The sequence below is a fragment of the Tenrec ecaudatus genome, chromosome 14 (assembly GCF_050624435.1).
Source record: "Tenrec ecaudatus isolate mTenEca1 chromosome 14, mTenEca1.hap1, whole genome shotgun sequence".
Lineage (NCBI taxonomy): Eukaryota > Metazoa > Chordata > Mammalia > Afrosoricida > Tenrecidae > Tenrec > Tenrec ecaudatus.
In genome coordinates this window covers 1,641,267-1,659,550 of record NC_134543.1, presented here as the reverse complement: position 1 = coordinate 1,659,550, position 18,284 = coordinate 1,641,267, and the positions used below count along the sequence as shown (strand labels likewise).

The 18,284-nt window shown below is 48.2% G+C and overlaps 1 protein-coding gene and 1 non-coding gene across 2 annotated transcripts; both read left to right on the top strand.

Moving 5' to 3' along the window:
* The first annotated feature begins 7,946 nt into the window (after positions 1 to 7,946).
* On the top strand, positions 7,947 to 17,952 carry EIF5 (eukaryotic translation initiation factor 5). The gene is made up of 11 exons (XM_075532369.1): positions 7,947 to 8,092; positions 8,195 to 8,395; positions 9,164 to 9,443; positions 9,550 to 9,631; positions 9,878 to 10,050; positions 10,365 to 10,476; positions 13,373 to 13,671; positions 14,052 to 14,213; positions 14,417 to 14,581; positions 14,828 to 14,962; positions 15,894 to 17,952. The coding sequence occupies exons 3-11, from the start codon at positions 9,372 to 9,374 to the stop codon at positions 15,981 to 15,983; spliced, it is 1,290 nt and encodes a 429-aa protein (XP_075388484.1). The 5' UTR covers positions 7,947 to 8,092; positions 8,195 to 8,395; positions 9,164 to 9,371; the 3' UTR covers positions 15,984 to 17,952.
* LOC142427114 (small nucleolar RNA SNORA28) lies at positions 12,968 to 13,094 on the top strand. The gene has a single exon (XR_012779937.1). It is a non-coding gene; the product is annotated as a small nucleolar RNA SNORA28 (small nucleolar RNA).
* Positions 17,953 to 18,284: the final 332 nt, after the last annotated feature.

Here is an 18,284-nt window from a genome sequence, read left to right as displayed (position 1 = left end):
ATGATCGAAAAGTTAAGAGACTTTCAACCTTCATCTCGCAGGGATTTTAAAAGGAGGAAATAGGAGAGAAAAAGAAATGATACTTTCCAAGATGGAAGAAAGACCCACCTAAAACAGTCCCCCCAAATCAGGAGAAAAAAACTAAAAATCAAATTTATCCAGAATATATTATGCACTCTCAAAATCAAACACAATTTTTTTAATGGTCAAAAGCTGCCAACAACCATTTCACCAAGGAACATACTTAGCAAATGGCAAAGATGTCCATCAAGAGAGGCATCGAGGATGGGCACATTACATCCGTAGATCTTCCTTGGCGTCTATTGGCGCACCTGAGGTTCGCAGACTGAGGACGTCAGAGGGGGAGAGGATGTGGGGAGACTGGAACCCTGCTCGTGAGGACGTAAATGAAGAAGCCAATCTGGAATCTGGCTGGGAAGTGCCCTAAAAAGTTACCTGTGCATTACCAAGCACCACCGCCACTCCACTGCTGACTTGTACACGGGTTCATAGCCACCCTGGATGTGTGATGCCCATCCCTGTACTCAGACACATTAACCTTGACTTGCTGCAGGTTCGTAGCAGCCCTGTGGAAGAGAGTAGAGCCACCCCCAGGCTTCCCAGACTGGTGTTTACAGAAGCAGACTGCCCCGCTTCTCCCCCACAGAACAGCTGGTGGGTTTGCAACCCGCACCTTTTAGTGAGCAGCCAAGTACTTAGCTAGAATGCCACCTGGGCTCCTTCCCGTAGTCACCCCAGGCTGTAAGCAACCGAAATGTCCATCAGCAGGTGAACAGATGAACAAATTGCATTCCTATAGTGGAATGCTACTCTGTGAAGGAAAAGGCCACGAGCCTTCCCTACACACAGCTGCCTCCCTTAATCCCCAGACAATGAGTCTGAGTGAAGGAAAACAGACAAGAGAGAGAGCGTTGCATGAGGCTGGTTTCCCATGCTGTCCTGGGAACTTCAAACTAGCCTCCCATGGCAGGACCCAGATCCGTGGTCACCTGAAGGGGGGCCAGCAGAAGAACAGTGATGGCCATGCTCATGATCTTGATGGTGGAGATGTTTGCATCCAGTCGATTCCACCTCGTAGCAACAGGATCGATGACCAGGCCTCAAAATGCAAAACACTTACTGCTACTGATGACCTGAGAGGATTGGGTAGGATGGGTCCTGTGAGTTTCCGAGGCATAAACCTCTATGGAAGCAGACAGCCTCATCTTGCTCACGAGGAGAAGTTGGTGAATTTGAACTGCTAACCTTGCACTACCACCAGGGCTCCTTTCATGTGTGTAGATGTATCAAAACTGATCAGACTTTGGCCTTATGTAGGAAGCCAATGTTGCTCTCACTGCTACCGAGTCCATTCCAACTGCCACCTGGTGTCAGATTGGCCTCCATGGTGGAGTCAGCATGCTCCGTGCTCCCAGGTCCAGGACCACCACATGATGGACGGCCAATGGGATCCTTGTGATCCCTGGGTTTCCATTGATTGACTTTCAAAAGTACATTGCCAGGGCTTTCTTTCTAGTCTGTTTGTCTGGAAGCTCCCCTGAAGCCTGTTGTATCACAACAATTCACAGGCCTCCATGGACAGGAAGGGGAGGGGTTTTGGCCCCCTGGAAGTCCATCTTGCTCCATACACTCTGTCTGGGGAGGCTGTCTGGTCCTGGAAAGGTGTACAGCCTCGGACACCCCCAAGGCCAGTTCTATCCTGACCTATAGGATCGCTGAGTTAGAACTGACTCCATGGCAGAGTTGGTTTGTGTTGGTTTTTTTTAAGGTGAGACCTGGAAACTGCCATTCTGAAAAGCTCCTGGGTGAGGCTGGGTCAACCCAGACACAGCTTGGGACCCAGGAGAAAGCGAGAGCCAGCCCCACCTTCTACCCAGGGGTGGCACTGGAGGAGGAGGGCTGCCATCCCTGCCTGGCTTCCTGCCTAGCTGCAGAAGTCCCCTCCAAGGTTACCCTGGGGAAAGCCTGCTGTGAAAAGGAGGAGCCTGAGCGATCCTGGTGACCCAGAGCTGCTGTAAGGAAAACATCGCAAGAGGGGGGTTTTAATGAACAGATTTTGGAGGCTGCTATTAGGGGCCCACAGTTGGTTCTGATGCATAGTGACCCATGTACGACAGAAGGAAACATTGCCTGGGCCCGCGCCACCCACCACCCTCACAACCACTGCTTTGTGGGAGCCCGTAGTTGCAGCCACAGAGTCGGTTCATCTCCTTAAGGATCTTCCTTTTTCTTTGCTGACTCAATACATTCCCACTGGCTACTAACAGCCACAATGTTACCATTTCAAACCTACCAACTGCTCCACAGGAGAAGGGTGAGGCTGTCTACTGAGTTTGCGCTGTCCTGATGGCAGGAAGCCAGGGTTTTTGTTCTGCTTTATGAAGCCGGATGTCGGTCTCCAGGGACTGGTCCCTCCTGATGATCACGTCCTAAGAATAGGCAGTGGAGTTTCGCTATCCTCCCTTCTCAGGAGTATTCTAGCTGTACGTCTTCCAGCGCAGATTCATCCCTTCTTCTGACAGTCCAGGCCGGGCTGTGGTTAGGAGCTGGGATTGTCTGCTCCCATGAAGACTGAGGCTCAGAACCACTCGATAGGGGTGCTGTGCATCCGAATGGGCTCAATGGTGTGGGTTTGGGTCTCTGGCAGACCAATGGTGAACTCGATATCTTTCCCTGACATCTGCACTCAGAGGCCCCAATTCTGTAATCTTCCTCATTCACTGTTGTGGTTGTTACATAATCTGGTGTCAATCTGAGGATTAAGAGTATAGGGGTGGAGTCTAACCTGTCAATCAGGATATAGCCAATAAGGCCACTGTGTGGGCATGACCTTCTGAGGATTCTGGGAACTACTGTATTCCCTCCTTGGAGGCAGGAGTCTCTCTCTCTTTCAGTTTACTCCCTGGGAGACATTTTCTGAGGAGAAACCACATGAAGCTACCCTGAGGCAATCAGAGTTTCAGAGTTGAAGGAACCACGTGGAGACCCCAGCCAGCACTGAGATGCTTCCACTGCCACTGGATCCACAAGACTTCCCACCCACTGGCCTGTGATCTTCTTGAATTCGGCATCATTGCATGTGTTGTGTGAGTCTGAAGAGGATTTTATAGTTTGGTATTGGACAAAGGGGATAATATCAGACTTAAGGACTTGATCTGGACTGGGCTTCTCAATATTCAATTGCTCTTGTATATAAAGTTTCTTATACGCATATGAGCGTCTATGAATTTGTTTCTCTGGTCCGCCCAGACTGACACAATTGTCCGCTTTCAGCTTCACAGAAAGCTATTGAGCGGTGCTGGCTTGGGTCAGGTGCCCTTTAGTCTTCAAAGTGGCCTGTTTGCTCCCCACTCTTAAAAGGTCCTTTGCTGTGCTTTGCCCAGCACAATAATCATTTGATATTTTTTTGTATATAAAGCATGAAATATTTAAGTTTATAATTTTGTGACACTCGTTACATTAATTGATGTTGTGCAACCATCACCACCATCCCCTCCCAAGCCTTGTCCATCACTGTAGACTGTATCTGGTGGTGCCTTTAGAGGTGGTTGCTGTCCATAGGGTCCAGCTGCTTCAGGGCCTCAGGAGCTAGCGTCTGGAATTGGCCATCAGCTGCACCATCAGTCTTTCCTTGTGTCCAGTTGGTTTAAGCAAACCCTCCCGGACGGCCATGATCTCAGCAGCCAGCAGAAATTGTTTGAAGGGAGGATCCGACTCAGCCTCACTTAGTGGTCCACATAGGGGGAGGGGGAGACATTTGATTTTTTAATAGATATCAATGTTTATTAGTTACTAGGGTCAGTATAGAGAACGTAGGGGTGGAGGGTAGGGGTGGTGGGAAAACTACATAGACCAGGACTGTTAGCTTGCAAACAGATTTTTTCCCCCCAGATTCTTATAATTGCTGTCAATAAGGCTTAAACCTGTAAATAACTCAATAGGCAAAAATTGTGTGACCGATATACAAAGGGGCTTCAAAAAGTTTGTGGGAAACTTCCATTATTTTCAAATTTACTTGTAGTCATCACTGGGCTATTTCTTGCTGCTGGTTTCTTTGCTGGCCTGCTCTTCCATCGCATGACCAGGACCAGGGACTTCCTGAAAGCTTGCAGGACTGACAGGTAATTTGGAAACTTGGCTAGGCTGAGTTCTTCTTTGTTCTCAATTTTCTCCAGGTCATAGTCTGGCTGGTTGGTCATCTTGGGAGAGCTTACGTCAGGTTGGCCCGTGCTTTGCACTGAAGAGGTACGAGGAGTCTCAGGGAGAAGGCACCACTGTCTGGGCACGCAGACTACACATTGCCCAGACTGCAGGCACTTCTCTGACACCACACACAGTGCATAGTATGTAGGACCTGTGCTATGAGCCCGACTTCCCCATTTGATTTCTTAACTGTTGCTGTCTTTCTTGAGTGGTGATTGGAGATTCCAGTCAAATAAAATCCTTGATGACTTCAACGTTTTCTTCATGTCGCACGATGTTGCTTGGGAGTTTGGTTTCTCGAGGTCGAGGGGTAGTCAATACTGAAGGCTTGGATTTTCATCATCAAGGGTCACAGGCCCTCCTCACTTGCAGCAAGCAAGGTGGTGTCTTCTGCATGTCTCAGGCGCAGCCACAGGTGCAGGGGTCAGGAATTCACAATAGATCTTTTAGGGACACACTTCAATCCGTAACATTTGTTCTCCCCCAGGGGAAAAGCCCTCTCCCTGATGAGGAACACAGAAACATTCATACAAAATAACAAATTCACTGCCATCGAGTCAGTTTCCACTCATAGGGACCCTTCCTGGACATAGAACTTCCCTGGAGGGTTCTGAGACTCTTCATGGGAGTAGAAAACCTCACCTTTCTCCCGCAAAGTGGCTGGTGGTTTTGAACTGCTAACCTTGTAGTTAGCCGCCCAAGCATTATCCATACTGCAGCTGCGATAAGGTAAAAGAATGCCAGAAATGTGGAGAAGGCTGGGGGTGGGGAGGAAGAGGGGTCAGATCCCAAAGGGGAGGGGACTTGGGCAGGAGGGTCAGAGATTTCACAGAGGGCGTGCCGGCTTCCCTTGGCTGTCCTAACAGCCAGCCAGGTTCCTTCCTTGTTGAAATGTGTGCCCTGGGCAGAGTCAGTGATGCAGTCCAGCTTGTATCCTGCTGCCTGGCACCTCAGATATGTTCGCCGATGTGGCTGCGTGAGATTACCAGTGTCAGCTACACCCCAGCACCTCTGTGCACACTAGATACCCTTGGACCCCTTGCTGCTGCTTTGCCAGTCTGCACGCCACCGGATTGGCTGTCCTGGGGGCAGAGGGGTGGCCCCTACATCTGGTGTGGCAGGAGAGGCAGAAGGACTCTATAGGCCATGGGAGACCTGCCCTGGGAGTTTCTGGGAGAGTAATTCTTTGTGGGAGTTGGCAGCCCTCAGATTTCCCTCACAGAATGGCTAGTGGGGTTGGGCTATTGACTGACTTCGTAGGCTCCTCCAGTAACCACTAGTGTGTAGTTCAAAAGTACCTCGAGGTTCAAGAAACTAAAGATACGGGTGTCCAGTCAGCCAGTAGTCCCTCCTAGGGAGACAGGTTGTAAGCCTTCCAAGACCCTGCAGCTATCTTCAGCCCAGAGACTGGGAGACTCAAGGTACCAAGAATGCCCAAAGGCCCAGACTCAGGCTAAAGAAGCTTATAAGGACAGGCTACCGAAAGACCCAGAAAGCCAATGTATTCACCTTCTTTCCTGGTAGCTGCTTGTGCTTGCCGTTCCAGTGCAAGGCACATGCTCCAACGCCTCATTCACACACGTTCAACAAGAATTGCATAAGCACGCGAGGTTAGTAGTGAGCCAGCTGTGCACAAAACAGCACCGCCACTTGAGGCTGAGATCCAGAAATAGGAGGCCAGGCTGTGCAATGAACATGGCGTCCAACAAACTGGAGTCCACACGCCGTCCACCCCTATGAAGCAGGCGATTGTGGGCGGATCACTCCATCTTCCCGAGTCTTTCCTACCCTGTAAAAGAAGTTAATGACATCCTCACACGTGCTGCCTAAAGAATTCAATGGGACTGTATCTACAAAGCGCCTGAGCTTGACTGACATTTTTTTATAATGATTTGAAGAGGCTATACCTCATAATGGTTAAGGGAGCAGGCTTTGAAGTCACTCGTGTTCAGGTTTAAATTCTACCTCTGCCACTTACGAGGTAGAGCTTGGAATTTTTCAGTTACGGAAATTTTTCTACTACCTTCCCTTTGGTCGAAGGTAAAATGGAAATAAACATTCGCACAGTAGCCAGGAAAGCAATGGCATGGTGTGTCCCAAGAACTGAACAAAGGTCTAGAATCTAGACTCTAGAGAAGCACTCTACAATGACGGTGTTCACTTTCTGATGACACACCAGAGTGTAACAGATGCTAAGAATCAAGGATAACTTCAGACTGGGTAAGTGAAAAATCAGGCCGTCAAACAGCCAAAAAAATGTAACCACTCTATCATGAGCTGGATTTGACTCAGCAACAGATTTGGGTTGCTATCATGGGACTGAAAAAAAAATGTTATCTGAGAAGGTAGGTTTCTTAGCTCAATTTTCCGCCCATATTTTCCGAGAAGTTGCTAAAACAGTGTCATTGGTCTGCTTCAAAGCCAAAATTCAAAATTTGCTTCAATCCTGCTTGCACGGATTGGTGCAGGGCAGGGACTGCCTCAGGTGTAACAGAAGTAGCAAGTTTGGGGTCTACTCTTTCAATTTGTGGGGTGGAAAGTAGGTAGCCACTTCTGCCTTTGGTCTAATTTACAAGGATGTAGCCATTTAAAAGATGTCATTCCTCTCAGCTGGGATCACCCTTTGATCTAGCCTTCCCACCCACAATGCCAATTTTAAAATCTTAAAACCATTGGAAACAAAAATCTTTCCAACTCCTGACCTGTAGGGCAAATGGCCTAAAAGTGAAGTCCTCAGCTTAGTACCTTAGCCTGTGCTCAGCCACACTGAACCAGCGGCAAGCCCTCCTGGCCCGGGGCTGTGTAACAAAGCATGGGAGATTATTTGGCTCCTGCCAACTGGCCCACAGTTCAGGAGTGTTTACAAATTCTCATCAGAACAAAAGAGCAGGGGCGTTTCTGCAGGGCCTCTACCACGGGAGAAGTTCCTTCTCTCTGGATATGCAAGCACCTCGGTGTAGCACCTGCTTGGTATTGGTACACGTTGGGAAGGAGATTGGACGGGAGGCTGAATCTGAGCAAGGTGGGAGTGGAGTAGGAAAACCTCGGAGGAGCTTCTCGGGCCCAGGAAATCCGACAGGGGTGGGGGCAGCCTGGGCAGGGCGGCAGGGTTGGATGGGGGGGGGGGATGGGAGCGTGAAGGCAGAGTGAGAAGCAGCATTGATTGGGACCCCTGGTGAACTGAACCCCGAGTGACAGCTGCGTGCAGTGCAGGCCCCGGAGTCTGGACTCTGGACCAGCAGGGATGGACTGGGGCCCAAAGCGGGCGGACCATGACCACGGAGGCGGTCACTCGGTGAGTCCTGGGCTTCAGCTGCTCAGGGTCACGGTCACGACGGCCACTAGGACTGACGAGGCCGCGGTACCCTGCACTTGGGGGCCAGGGGATGGGTGAGCATAGGTGAGCCACCCGGCCTAGGCCTGCCCGCCGGGGACCGGGCCTCGGGGGCGCCGCCCGCAGACTCCTCCGCCGGGCCGGGGCCGGCAGCGGAGCGGCCCAACCGCCAACTTCCCCCGGGCGCCCAAACCGACAAAGCGCGGCCGGTGGCGACACCACGGACTCAGTCGCTGGCTCTCGCGATACCCCCGCGCGAACACGGGCGCCTAGCCGCGGGGACCTCTGGGAAGGGGAGAGGAGGAAAGGAAGCCGGGACCCGCTCTGCGGCGGACTGAGGCCGCGAGTGGAGTCTCCGGAAGCAGAAGGGGCGGGGAAAGGCGCGATTGACGCCGCCAGAGGGCCAATGAGGGGCGCACACGGACGGGCCTCCAGCCAATGGGCCGCGCGACCTGGCGCGGGGGCGGGCGCTGGGCCGAGGGTAGCTTGAGCGCGGCGGCGGCGTTGTTCAGTCAGAGCGAGAACGTTCCAGAGGTGAGTTCGCTGGCGGGGCGGCAGCCCGCGGCCTGCGCCCTTCACGCCGTGCCGCGGGCGCCGGTGGGCTGGCCGCCCCGGCTCACGGCGCTCTGTCCGCAGGTCGCCAGCTCCGGCGCTGACGGGTGTGGACCCCGGACGTCGCTGGGACTCCTCCCGCGCTCGGCGGCCTCACCGGCCCGCCCGCTCCTCGCCCGACCGCCCTCCCGGCCGCTTCCGCCCGGACCCCGGTGACCACGCGCCGCACTTCATCCCAGTCCCGGGCGAGCAGCGTTGGGTTTATGTCTTTATTTGACGAAAACGGTGAGTCTGCCGGTGGCGGCGGCGGCGGGAGATGGCGGCCGCACAAGATGGCGACGGCCGCCGCGTGACCCCGCGCGTGTGGCGCAGTTTCGGGCGGCGGCGGGGGCGACCCTTGGCGCCCCGCCCGGCCCGATCCGCGGGGCCGACCCGGGGCGGGTGTCGCGTTCGGGAGTCGCGGCCGGGTCCCCGCCGCCTCCCTCCCTTCCCCTCCCCCGCCCGCGAGGCCGACCGGGGATGGGGCGCTGTCGCGCGGCGCCCGGGGCGGCCCTTTACCCTGCGGGCCGCGGCCCAGCGCGCGCCGTGTCCATGGGGACGGGGCGAAGGTTAACCGGGCGGCCGGGCCCCAGATGGAGGGCGACGGGAGGGCCGCGGCCGGTTCCGGAGTGCGCCGTCGTAAAGCGGTGGCCGCGGCGGAGGGGGCAGGGCTTTGTGTCGGTTTGGCCGCGGTCGTTCCGAGTGGGGCGGTGGCTCTCGCGGAAACGGGCCGCGGCTGGGCCCAGCCGCCGGCGTGGGGTCCGGCATTTCCCCTCCAGAACCCGCGCCGGGCCTCCCCGCGGCCGGGCCCTGGTGGGAGGGAAGCCCGCCCACGGGAGCTCTGCGGTTTCCAGTCTCGGAAGCCGACGACGCGGACGCAGTCTGGCGGCGGGTAGGGGTGGACACATACACCAGTGACCACCCACCCACTGCCGGGGTGGGCGTTCGTGCGCGTGGAGAGGGCAGTGTGCCTCCCTGTGTGAGACCCGGGGCTTGTTCCTTTTTCTCTTGCAGAGCTGTTGCGCAGCCACTGGTACCTGTATTGGGGAAACATAGCATACAAGCAAGAAGATTACAGCCTCGGCGGCGAAAATTTTTTCATGTCAGAGACCGAGAACTCTTGCAGTCGTTTATGTCATCCCTTCTTCTCCAGACAAAAGATACCAAAAAGTTGCAATCAAAGATCTCTTCATCTTATTGATAAAGCCACTAATAAGCCAAAATGTCTGTCAACGTCAACCGCAGTGTGTCAGACCAGTTCTATCGCTACAAGATGCCCCGTCTGATTGCCAAGGTGATACTGGACTTCATATTTAGTGTAGTAGGAAGTCAGATTTTAATGAGACACTACATACCTAGTGGGATAGGCAGTATAAAATTACCATTCTTATTTCCTTTAGGTTGAGGGCAAAGGAAATGGAATCAAGACCGTTATAGTCAACATGGTTGACGTTGCAAAGGCGCTTAATCGGCCTCCAACGTGTAAGTAATGTCTCTGGGAGAAGTCTTAAAATGGCATGTGATGGATGGAGTCTTTTATCTTCCTGAATCGTGCACTAATAAATTCACTAGAGGGTTAAGTGGAACCTTGGACTTTTAAAAGCTGACTTTTGCTGGTTGTCCTTAGTCTAATCTAAAACCAAAAAGAGTCATACTTATATAAATGTGGGTAGATGAAGATTTATTTTGTTAACTGTAATGAGTCAAAACTTTTCTTTTTTCAAATAGATCCCACCAAATATTTTGGTTGTGAGCTGGGAGCACAGACCCAGTTTGATGTTAAGAATGACCGTTACATTGTCAATGGATCTCATGAGGCGAATAAGCTGCAAGACATGTTGGACGGATTCATTAAAAAATTTGTTCTCTGTCCTGAGTGTGAAAATCCTGAAACAGATCTGGTGCGTGCCTTTGAGGTTTTTGCCAGTAAAAGGAAAAGCCATGTGCCTGCCTTAAGGATCAGTTCTGTGGTGTCACCAAATCTTGAGGTGCCAGAGCAGACTTAGAGATTATACGCAAATCCTCAAATTTTGAAGACAGTTCCATACTGAGTGGTTTTTTTGGTTTTGTTTTTATTAGTCACTTAGGAAAATATTTCTCGTCTACTGTGCTACTGTTTAGATGTCTTCTGTGTTACATATTTTTGTGCTTTATTCCTCCTGATAGAATTTAATGTATATTATGGGTGACATACTTGTTTTCACTTTCTTGGCAGCATGTCAATCCAAAGAAGCAAACAATAGGTAATTCTTGTAAAGCCTGTGGCTATCGAGGCATGCTTGATACACATCATAAACTCTGCACGTTCATTCTCAAAAACCCACCTGGTAAGTCTTCCATGGTGAATTTTTCTTTTTTAATTAAGTAGGTTAAATTTGCATTTAATGTTTATTGATGGGCATTTTCCACTTGTACATTTAACACAATGTAGCGTCTAAAACAAAGCACTTCTAATATTACACCTTAAAGTTGCTATTTTCTACCAACTTGTCACAATGCAATATCTGAAAAATACTGGTTTTCTTTTTCCACTTAATGATACAATACATAAATGCTAATGATAATATGAGGGGTACCCCCCAAAAAAAGTTTTACCCCAAAGCTATTTATTTAAATTTCTTTGCAAAACAACCTTATCACCTTCAAAGTGTACTGTCCTTTACACTTAATGCATTTTTGTTTTTTTATTAATAAATCTTTTTATTGGGGCTCATACAACGTATCACAATCCGTACATACATCAATTGAGCATAGCACCCTTATACATTCGTTGCACTCGTCATTCTCAAAATTCACCTTCCTCTTAGGTTCCTGGAGTCAGCTCGGTTTCCCTTTTTTCCCCCCTCCCTCCTTGCTCCCCCCTTCCCTCTGGTCCCTTAATAGTTTATAAATAATTATTATGTCTTATCTTACACTGCCCGGCGTCTCCCCTCACCCACCTCCCCATTGCCCATGTCCCAGAGAGGAGGTTACACACAGGTCTTAATGTTTGTTAAATCTGCGATCAGACTCATCTGTTTGGGTGGCGGACAGCACCTCCCTCTTTTTTTTTTTTTCCTTATAAGTCATCAACTCACTGTCCATTCATGTCCCTCTTTCATGGAAAGGTTACAGGGAAGCCAGGTCAGGTGCCTGGGCAAGAGGCATGCTGCTTTTTTGCCAAAGAACTGGCACACTGAGATGGCTGCATGAGCAGGTGCCTTGTGGCAAAACCAATTCCCCTGTCTCCCGTTGCACGCTATTCCATCTTTTCAGAACCTCTATATCAACGGTTCTCAACCTATGGACCCTTTCACAGGGGTCACCCAATTGATAACAGTAGCAAAATTATGGTTATGAAATAGCAAATCATTTTATGGTTCAGAGGCCATCATAACACGAGGAACCTGTAGTAAAGGGTTAAAAGGTTGAGAACCACTGCTCTAAATAGCTTGATTAACAGTCTGACCTGGTGAAATGAACTACAAATGCACTATCCCCCGACACATCAAAAAAAAAATAAAACCATCTTTCATTTCATTTGACAGAACTTGTTGGGGGCAAAGTGACAGCGTTCCTCTGACTGGCTTGATGTTTGCTTTCAGCGTCCTAAGAATGGCACCATGTCTTGTCTCAGTAATGACCTTGGGGGAAGTGGGTGGCTTCAGAGCTGTTCTTTTCAAGCAGCGCATTTTCCACTCAATTCTGTTTTCCTGGCCAGTCAGAGCCCAAGGCATAAATTCCATAGCCACCTTTCTCATTCCCAAATCTTCCCTTAAAATCTGCCAAACTGAGCTCCAAGACAGTCTGGTCTTTAAGTACAAGTGCACACATTTGTCAACTTTTTCATCTGTTTGGGATGGACGACTCCTTTTTTGGAAAGAGAATACCACCCGTACCCTTGAGTTTTCCCCATACTGCTGTCCTTAGAAGCTGTGTTCAATATCACAACCGTTTCTGTGGCATTTTTCTGATGTAGGAAACGAAGTATCACAGCTGCACAGTTTTAAATCCGCCACCGCAAAAGAGGTTCCAGCGAAACTGCTAAGAGAACCTTTCCAGGGAACACCGCTGGGTGCGCTAACTCAAAGCCAATTGCTTGGTGGTTGCCTAATGGGGAGATGCAGATTCAATGAAAACCACCCAGCTGAGCTCCACCACCCCCCATTTTGTTGGAGTGGTTTTTTTTGTTGTTGGTTTTTTTGGGGGGAACCCCTTGATTATTCACATAAAACTGTTGTTTACATCGGAAAGATTGGTGAATCCAGAATTCCTGCAGTCATTAACATAGCACATAGTGTAACAGTGCTTCAATGGTTTATCCTAACACTTTCCTTTTATACTCTTCATATGTCATATGTTGCCTGATGAGATGGGCCCATAGGAAGACTAGTGCCCAAGGTCAGCCCAACATTGAGCCAATCAGGTTGCTATTTTTTGGCTCCTGAATGTAAAACTTAGACCTTGCTAAAAGACCACTTGAGAGTTGGGCTGGGGTCAGCAGCTAGGAAACTAGCATTGTAGGCAGCACCATCTTACCAACCTAGCCTAGTGAGTTTCTGATATCTAAGCAAAAGCAACTAATTGTTCAAAACAAAAAATGGAAGTGTCTTTGTTCTGGAAGCAGAACATAAGAGTGTTATTCATTGGACTGTTTGAGACTCCTTTGAATATGCTATCAAGGGTTGTCCGTTGGGCTGCTGTCTTTAAATACCCAACTTAGAAGGGTTGGAATAAGGTGGTAATGAGACAGATTGGTGGGATCCCAGCAAATAACTGACAAATATGGGGTTGCTATTGTATAAACAGTAAATGACTTCGCCTCAAACCAAAGTACGCAAGCAACACTCTGTGGCAGATGATCAAAACCGTCTGTCACAATTTGCGCTTGCTACAGCAAAAGAAGTCTAACCTATTCCGGTGTTCTCTCCTCAGTGAGACTAGCCGTTATATAGACTTGAACAAGCATTTGAGCTGTTCACCTGAAACCAACTTGAGATTTGATTTGTTCCAAGTTCTTGAGCAGAGAACAAATTTCGATACCTGATCTTTGAAGTGTCGGATCTTACCCAGTTGGTTTTTAGAATTGTCTGATGAAAGAAGAAAGGGCAGTGAGGCCCCTTTAGAATCACAGGTGGGGTTGTGATTGTAGGTGACTTGCTAAGGCTGTGTTTGTTGTAGATGATGCTGGCCTGCATTGTGACACTGCATGACCTGCGGGCCTCTACTTCCTGTTCCCCTTAGAGACTAGCGACAGCGGTGCAGGGAAGAAGGAAAAGGAAAAGAAGAACCGGAAAGGCAAAGACAAGGAGAACGGCTCCGTGTCCAGCAGCGAGACGCCACCGCCTCCACCTCCAAATGAAATCAGCCCTCCCCGTGCTGCGGAAGAGGAGGAGGATGATGATTGGGGCGAGGACACAACTGAGGAAGCACAGAGGCGCAGAATGGATGAAATCAGTGACCATGCCAAAGTCCTGACCCTTAGTGATGACCTAGAGAGGACCATCGAGGAACGGGTTAACATCCTGTTTGATTTTGTTAAGGTGAAGCACATATTTCACTTCAGTGGACACACCGTCAGAGACGTGGAACCTGGGGTGTCAGTTGACTTGGATGGAGCAGGGGCCAGTGTTCCACCTTTCATTAAACTCTTGGGCCTTCCCCCAGTGTGGACCCTGGGGCTCACTTTGTAAATTGTTGCATATTGTGCTGAATTCTCAATCATTTTGCTTATTCTCAGAAAAGCTTTTTCTCTGTGAAGGTGGGTGTTCTGCCAATAGAGAATCAAAATGAAATTTCAAAGCTAGGAATTTTTCCTCATTCTCAGGCTCGCTCTCAGTACTTGTGGGGAACCATCAGGGACTCCACCGTGGTGTCTTGAGTACATTGCTGGCATACTGAATTTGCTCTCTCTCACACGCAGAAAAAGAAAGAAGAGGGTATTATTGATTCCTCTGACAAAGAAATTGTTGCTGAAGCAGAAAGGCTGGATGTAAAAGCCATGGGGCCCCTTGTTTTGACTGAAGTTCTTTTTAATGAGAAGATTAGGGAACAAATCAAGAAGTACAGACGGCACTTCCTCCGAGTAAGTAGATCATTCTAAATTTGTAAATGCAGTCACAGCGTGTGGCGCTTTGGGAATATCCCTTTAGTCTCGCTCACTAGGCTGCTCTCTGAAAACTCCAGAGATCTTTCTAGATGAATGGTGCAGGGATCTTCCGGGGGGCAGTTGGATGGGTGTGCCTCCGTCCCAGAGTGGCTAATGCCAATGTGTGTCTGTACCTGCAGTTTTGTCACAACAACAAAAAGGCCCAGCGGTACCTTCTGCATGGTTTGGAGTGTGTGGTGGCGATGCATCAAGCTCAGCTCATCTCCAAGATCCCACACATCTTGAAGGAGATGTATGATGCAGACCTTTTGGAGGAAGAGGTCATCATCAGCTGGTCCGAAAAGGTAGGGCCCACAGGAACAGGTTTGTCCAGCCTAGTGCTTGGGGTTTCAAATCACATTAATGTAACTCCCTGTGCGTGCCTGCTGTTACTAGGTGGTTTCTACCACGGCTGGCTTTAGTCAAGAGTAGGAGAAGGGCTTAGATTATGAAATGAATTTGTGGTTGGGATGTTACCCAGTCCCATCCTCTTAGCAGAAGAGAATCTATTTCAGCTTTCCAAACATAACGTTATCTACCAAACTTTTTAGGCCTCAAAGAAATACGTCTCAAAAGAACTTGCCAAAGAGATACGTGTCAAAGCTGAACCCTTCATAAAATGGTTGAAGGAAGCAGAAGAGGAGTCTTCTGGTGGTGAAGAAGAAGATGAAGATGAGAATATTGAGGTAAAAAGGACACTGGGAGAGGGGGGGGGTGTTTAGTTTGGCTACTAACGTTCAGTGTTTCAGAGTTGACAAGTTTGTGGGAAATATGTAAAACAGCTAATTTTGATTCTCTTAAAATGTCAAGTTTAGCTAAACTAAGACTGACATGATATATGGATAGCCCCAGACAACATTTAAAAAAATAAAACACTCGCCGCCATCAAGTTGATTCTGACTCAAAGCAATCCTGTAGTTTCCTTCCTGCAGGTTTCATAAAGACAAATTAATTACAAAATGTGAGACTAAGCCAATTTCAAGATAACTTATTTTCTGGTCTAGTGGGTTATAGAATTGGGCTGCTAATTTCAAGGTCAGGAATTCAAATACAACAGCTGCTCCTTGGGAGAAAGCTGCAGGTTTCTGATCCTGTAAAGACTGAAGCATGTCATAGTTGGACATTGAATAAAGGAGACCAGAGAAAATTGAATTGTGCTGTGGCAAAGAATATGGGAAAGTACATGGTCTGCCTAAAGGACAAATAGGCCTGTCTGCAACAAGTGTAGCCACCTTGTTCCTTAGTAGCAAGGATGGCAAGACTTGGTCTTACGTATTTTAGACATTTTGTCAGGTAAGATCGTGCTTGGTAAAGTGGAGGGGCAGCCACTTCAAGGAGATGGAAACAATCATGAGGACGGTGCAGGACCAAGCAGTGTTTTCCTTATGTACATGATTGCTATGGGTCAGACCAACTCAATGGTTGTTCTCCATGCTGTGGGTTCTCAATCAACTTCGTAGAACTGCATTGTTTCTTGGTTTGTACGTTGATAGAGTGTTGACACCAGTGTGTATCTTGGAGGGGTTTTTGTTTTATATTCTGTTACCTATCTTACTAAACCCATTTGTTGTAGGGTAAAGGTTTTCAAATCAACTTTTCAAAAAATTTTTTTATCAGGTGGTGTATTCGAAGACTGCCAGTGTACCCAAAGTTGAAACTGTGAAGTCTGACAACAAGGATGATGACATTGATATTGATGCCATTTAAAGTGATGGATGCAACCTAGCTTAACAGTGTAATGCTGCAAAATTTTCCTGCATTATCAGCCAGAAGTGCGACATGTATGTGCAAAAGCTACATGGCTTAACATCATGCTACACTTTATACTAAAAATGTTCTACTGTGAGTGGTCTGTAATTAGTCCAATGAGACATCTAAGGAGTCCATACACACCCACGAGCAGATGTAGTTTGCTTATTTATAGCATGTTTTTGGATTCTTTCCCCCCCCCCCCCCCCGAAAACTTAGTGGTGGACCCATTTGGATCACATTTATACAGTTATAAAAATAAAGATTTGTTTTTGGTCATTCTTCAGATTTTTGGGCTCTGAATGACTTAACTGAGACAATTGGCTCCTTTTTAAAATATGCACCTTCAATCAACCTATTAGGAGTTTTAGAGCCGTTTATATAAATGTCAGTGCTGAGTTAACATTAGAATGAGAACATACTGATTTGTAATGAATCACCTTTTTCAGCCATTAAGAAATTTTGTGTTCTTTACATTCTCTCTGATCCCTCAAATTGGCATCTGGCGATGTGCATTCTTCCCTTCCTGGGATAGACTGACAAATAATCTAATGACAGTGTGACAGACACTCTTAAAAGACAGATGACCTGAATATCCTATAAAAAACTAAGTGCAGGTTTGAGACTTGAGTTGTGACTTTTGTTTTTCTTTTTTTATTTAGTGTCCACTAGCACTGGCCCAAAATTAATGTTTGAAGTCTTAGGCCTTGCACACTGGCTGAGCCAGGGAAGTGATCACATTAGGCAGCATGCATGTGTATGTTGCTTTGTACTGTGGAGAATGCTCCAAGGGATGGTGAGGAGGAGGAGGCTGTTAAATATCGGGGCAGGGTGGGAGGTTGGCCGAAGCAGGAAAAGGTGCACTTACTATTTAGTGAAAACTTAAGTTTTTATATCCTTATGACTTCAATGCACTCTTCCCCTCCCCCCTTGTTCAGTCTATTTCAGTCTCCTAGTTTTAGGGTTGCTTTCTTGAATGCCTCTTAAATTTAATTGAACAGCAGCTTTTGCTTCTTAGGTAGATCTTGGTTGCTATCTTGCCAAAATAACTGGTAACTGTCTTAAGACTTGATACTTCCACCCCCACCCACCCCCAGTATCTTATTTAAAAAGAAAAAGTGAAAACAGGCATCCTTCCAAGGCAGGCCCTGTATTGAGTGCTGGACTTGGGATGGCTTTTACTTCACACTGCACATAGGCAGAGTTCCAAGAAATCTATGAGGAGGTCGCTGAGTGCACATCACAGGTCCCCACCCATCCAGGGCATCATAATTATTTGCCTGATGGGCATGGTCTAGATTCTGATTCTGGGAAGTCTTCCAGGTAACTGTTGTCTCCCATATAAATTAAGTCGTAAGGGGTTCAAGAATCCTGGGGGTTGCTGAAGTGAAGGGAACACACTGGCTTAAACCCACATTGCTGCCTTTGTGACCCACCTCACAGATTTTAATAAGATCTTCCCCAAAAATGTATGTCAAACTTTTTTCACATTGAAATTATACAGACATTTGATACAAAGCCTTGTTTAAGAACTAGAGCAGAGTAAGAACCCACGGGGAAATGTCTAACCGAGTGTCAAGGACTGGCTCATGTGCACCTCATCTAGGTTTTCAGGTTCTTTGCTGTAAGGCCAATTGGAGATAGTGCAGGAGATAATACATGCCCCAGTAAATGAAGTTCCGTTTCATTTTGAATTTTGTTGTAGTCTGAAGGAAAAAAACGTGTTCAGGGCTTATAAACACTAATGAAAAAAATCTTGGCTTACACCAGTGTTGAGTCTTGAGCCAAAGGTCAGTGGATTCAGACTCAGGTAGCAGCAGTGTTTGTGGAGGTGGTCCTCAGAGTGAGTCTCCACTTGGCTCTCTTCCACTGTCTGGGAAAGTCCTGTTTCAAAAACCTATGTTACTTGATTAAAATGTTAAAACTGTTTTGTCTCTGTGTTACTTGGATTTGGGTTGACTTGGAATCAATGGGAAAATTGCCAGCCCTCAAAAAAGTGTAACTTATTTGATGTTACCAGACAGTACTTCACAACTGAATGAAACTCCTGTGCTGTACGGTCTTCACAATTGTTCCAGTTTTTGAGCCCATTGTCACTGCGGCAGTATCGCATTGAGGACTTTCCACTGCCCCTACACTTCACCGGGCGCAATGCCCTTCTCCAGGGACTGGTTTCTCCTGGCAAGCCCAAAATGTGTGTGTATGCTCAAGGCCAAGGCAGAAGTATTTCCCGTAAGACCTTGGGGGTGGGGGTGGGGT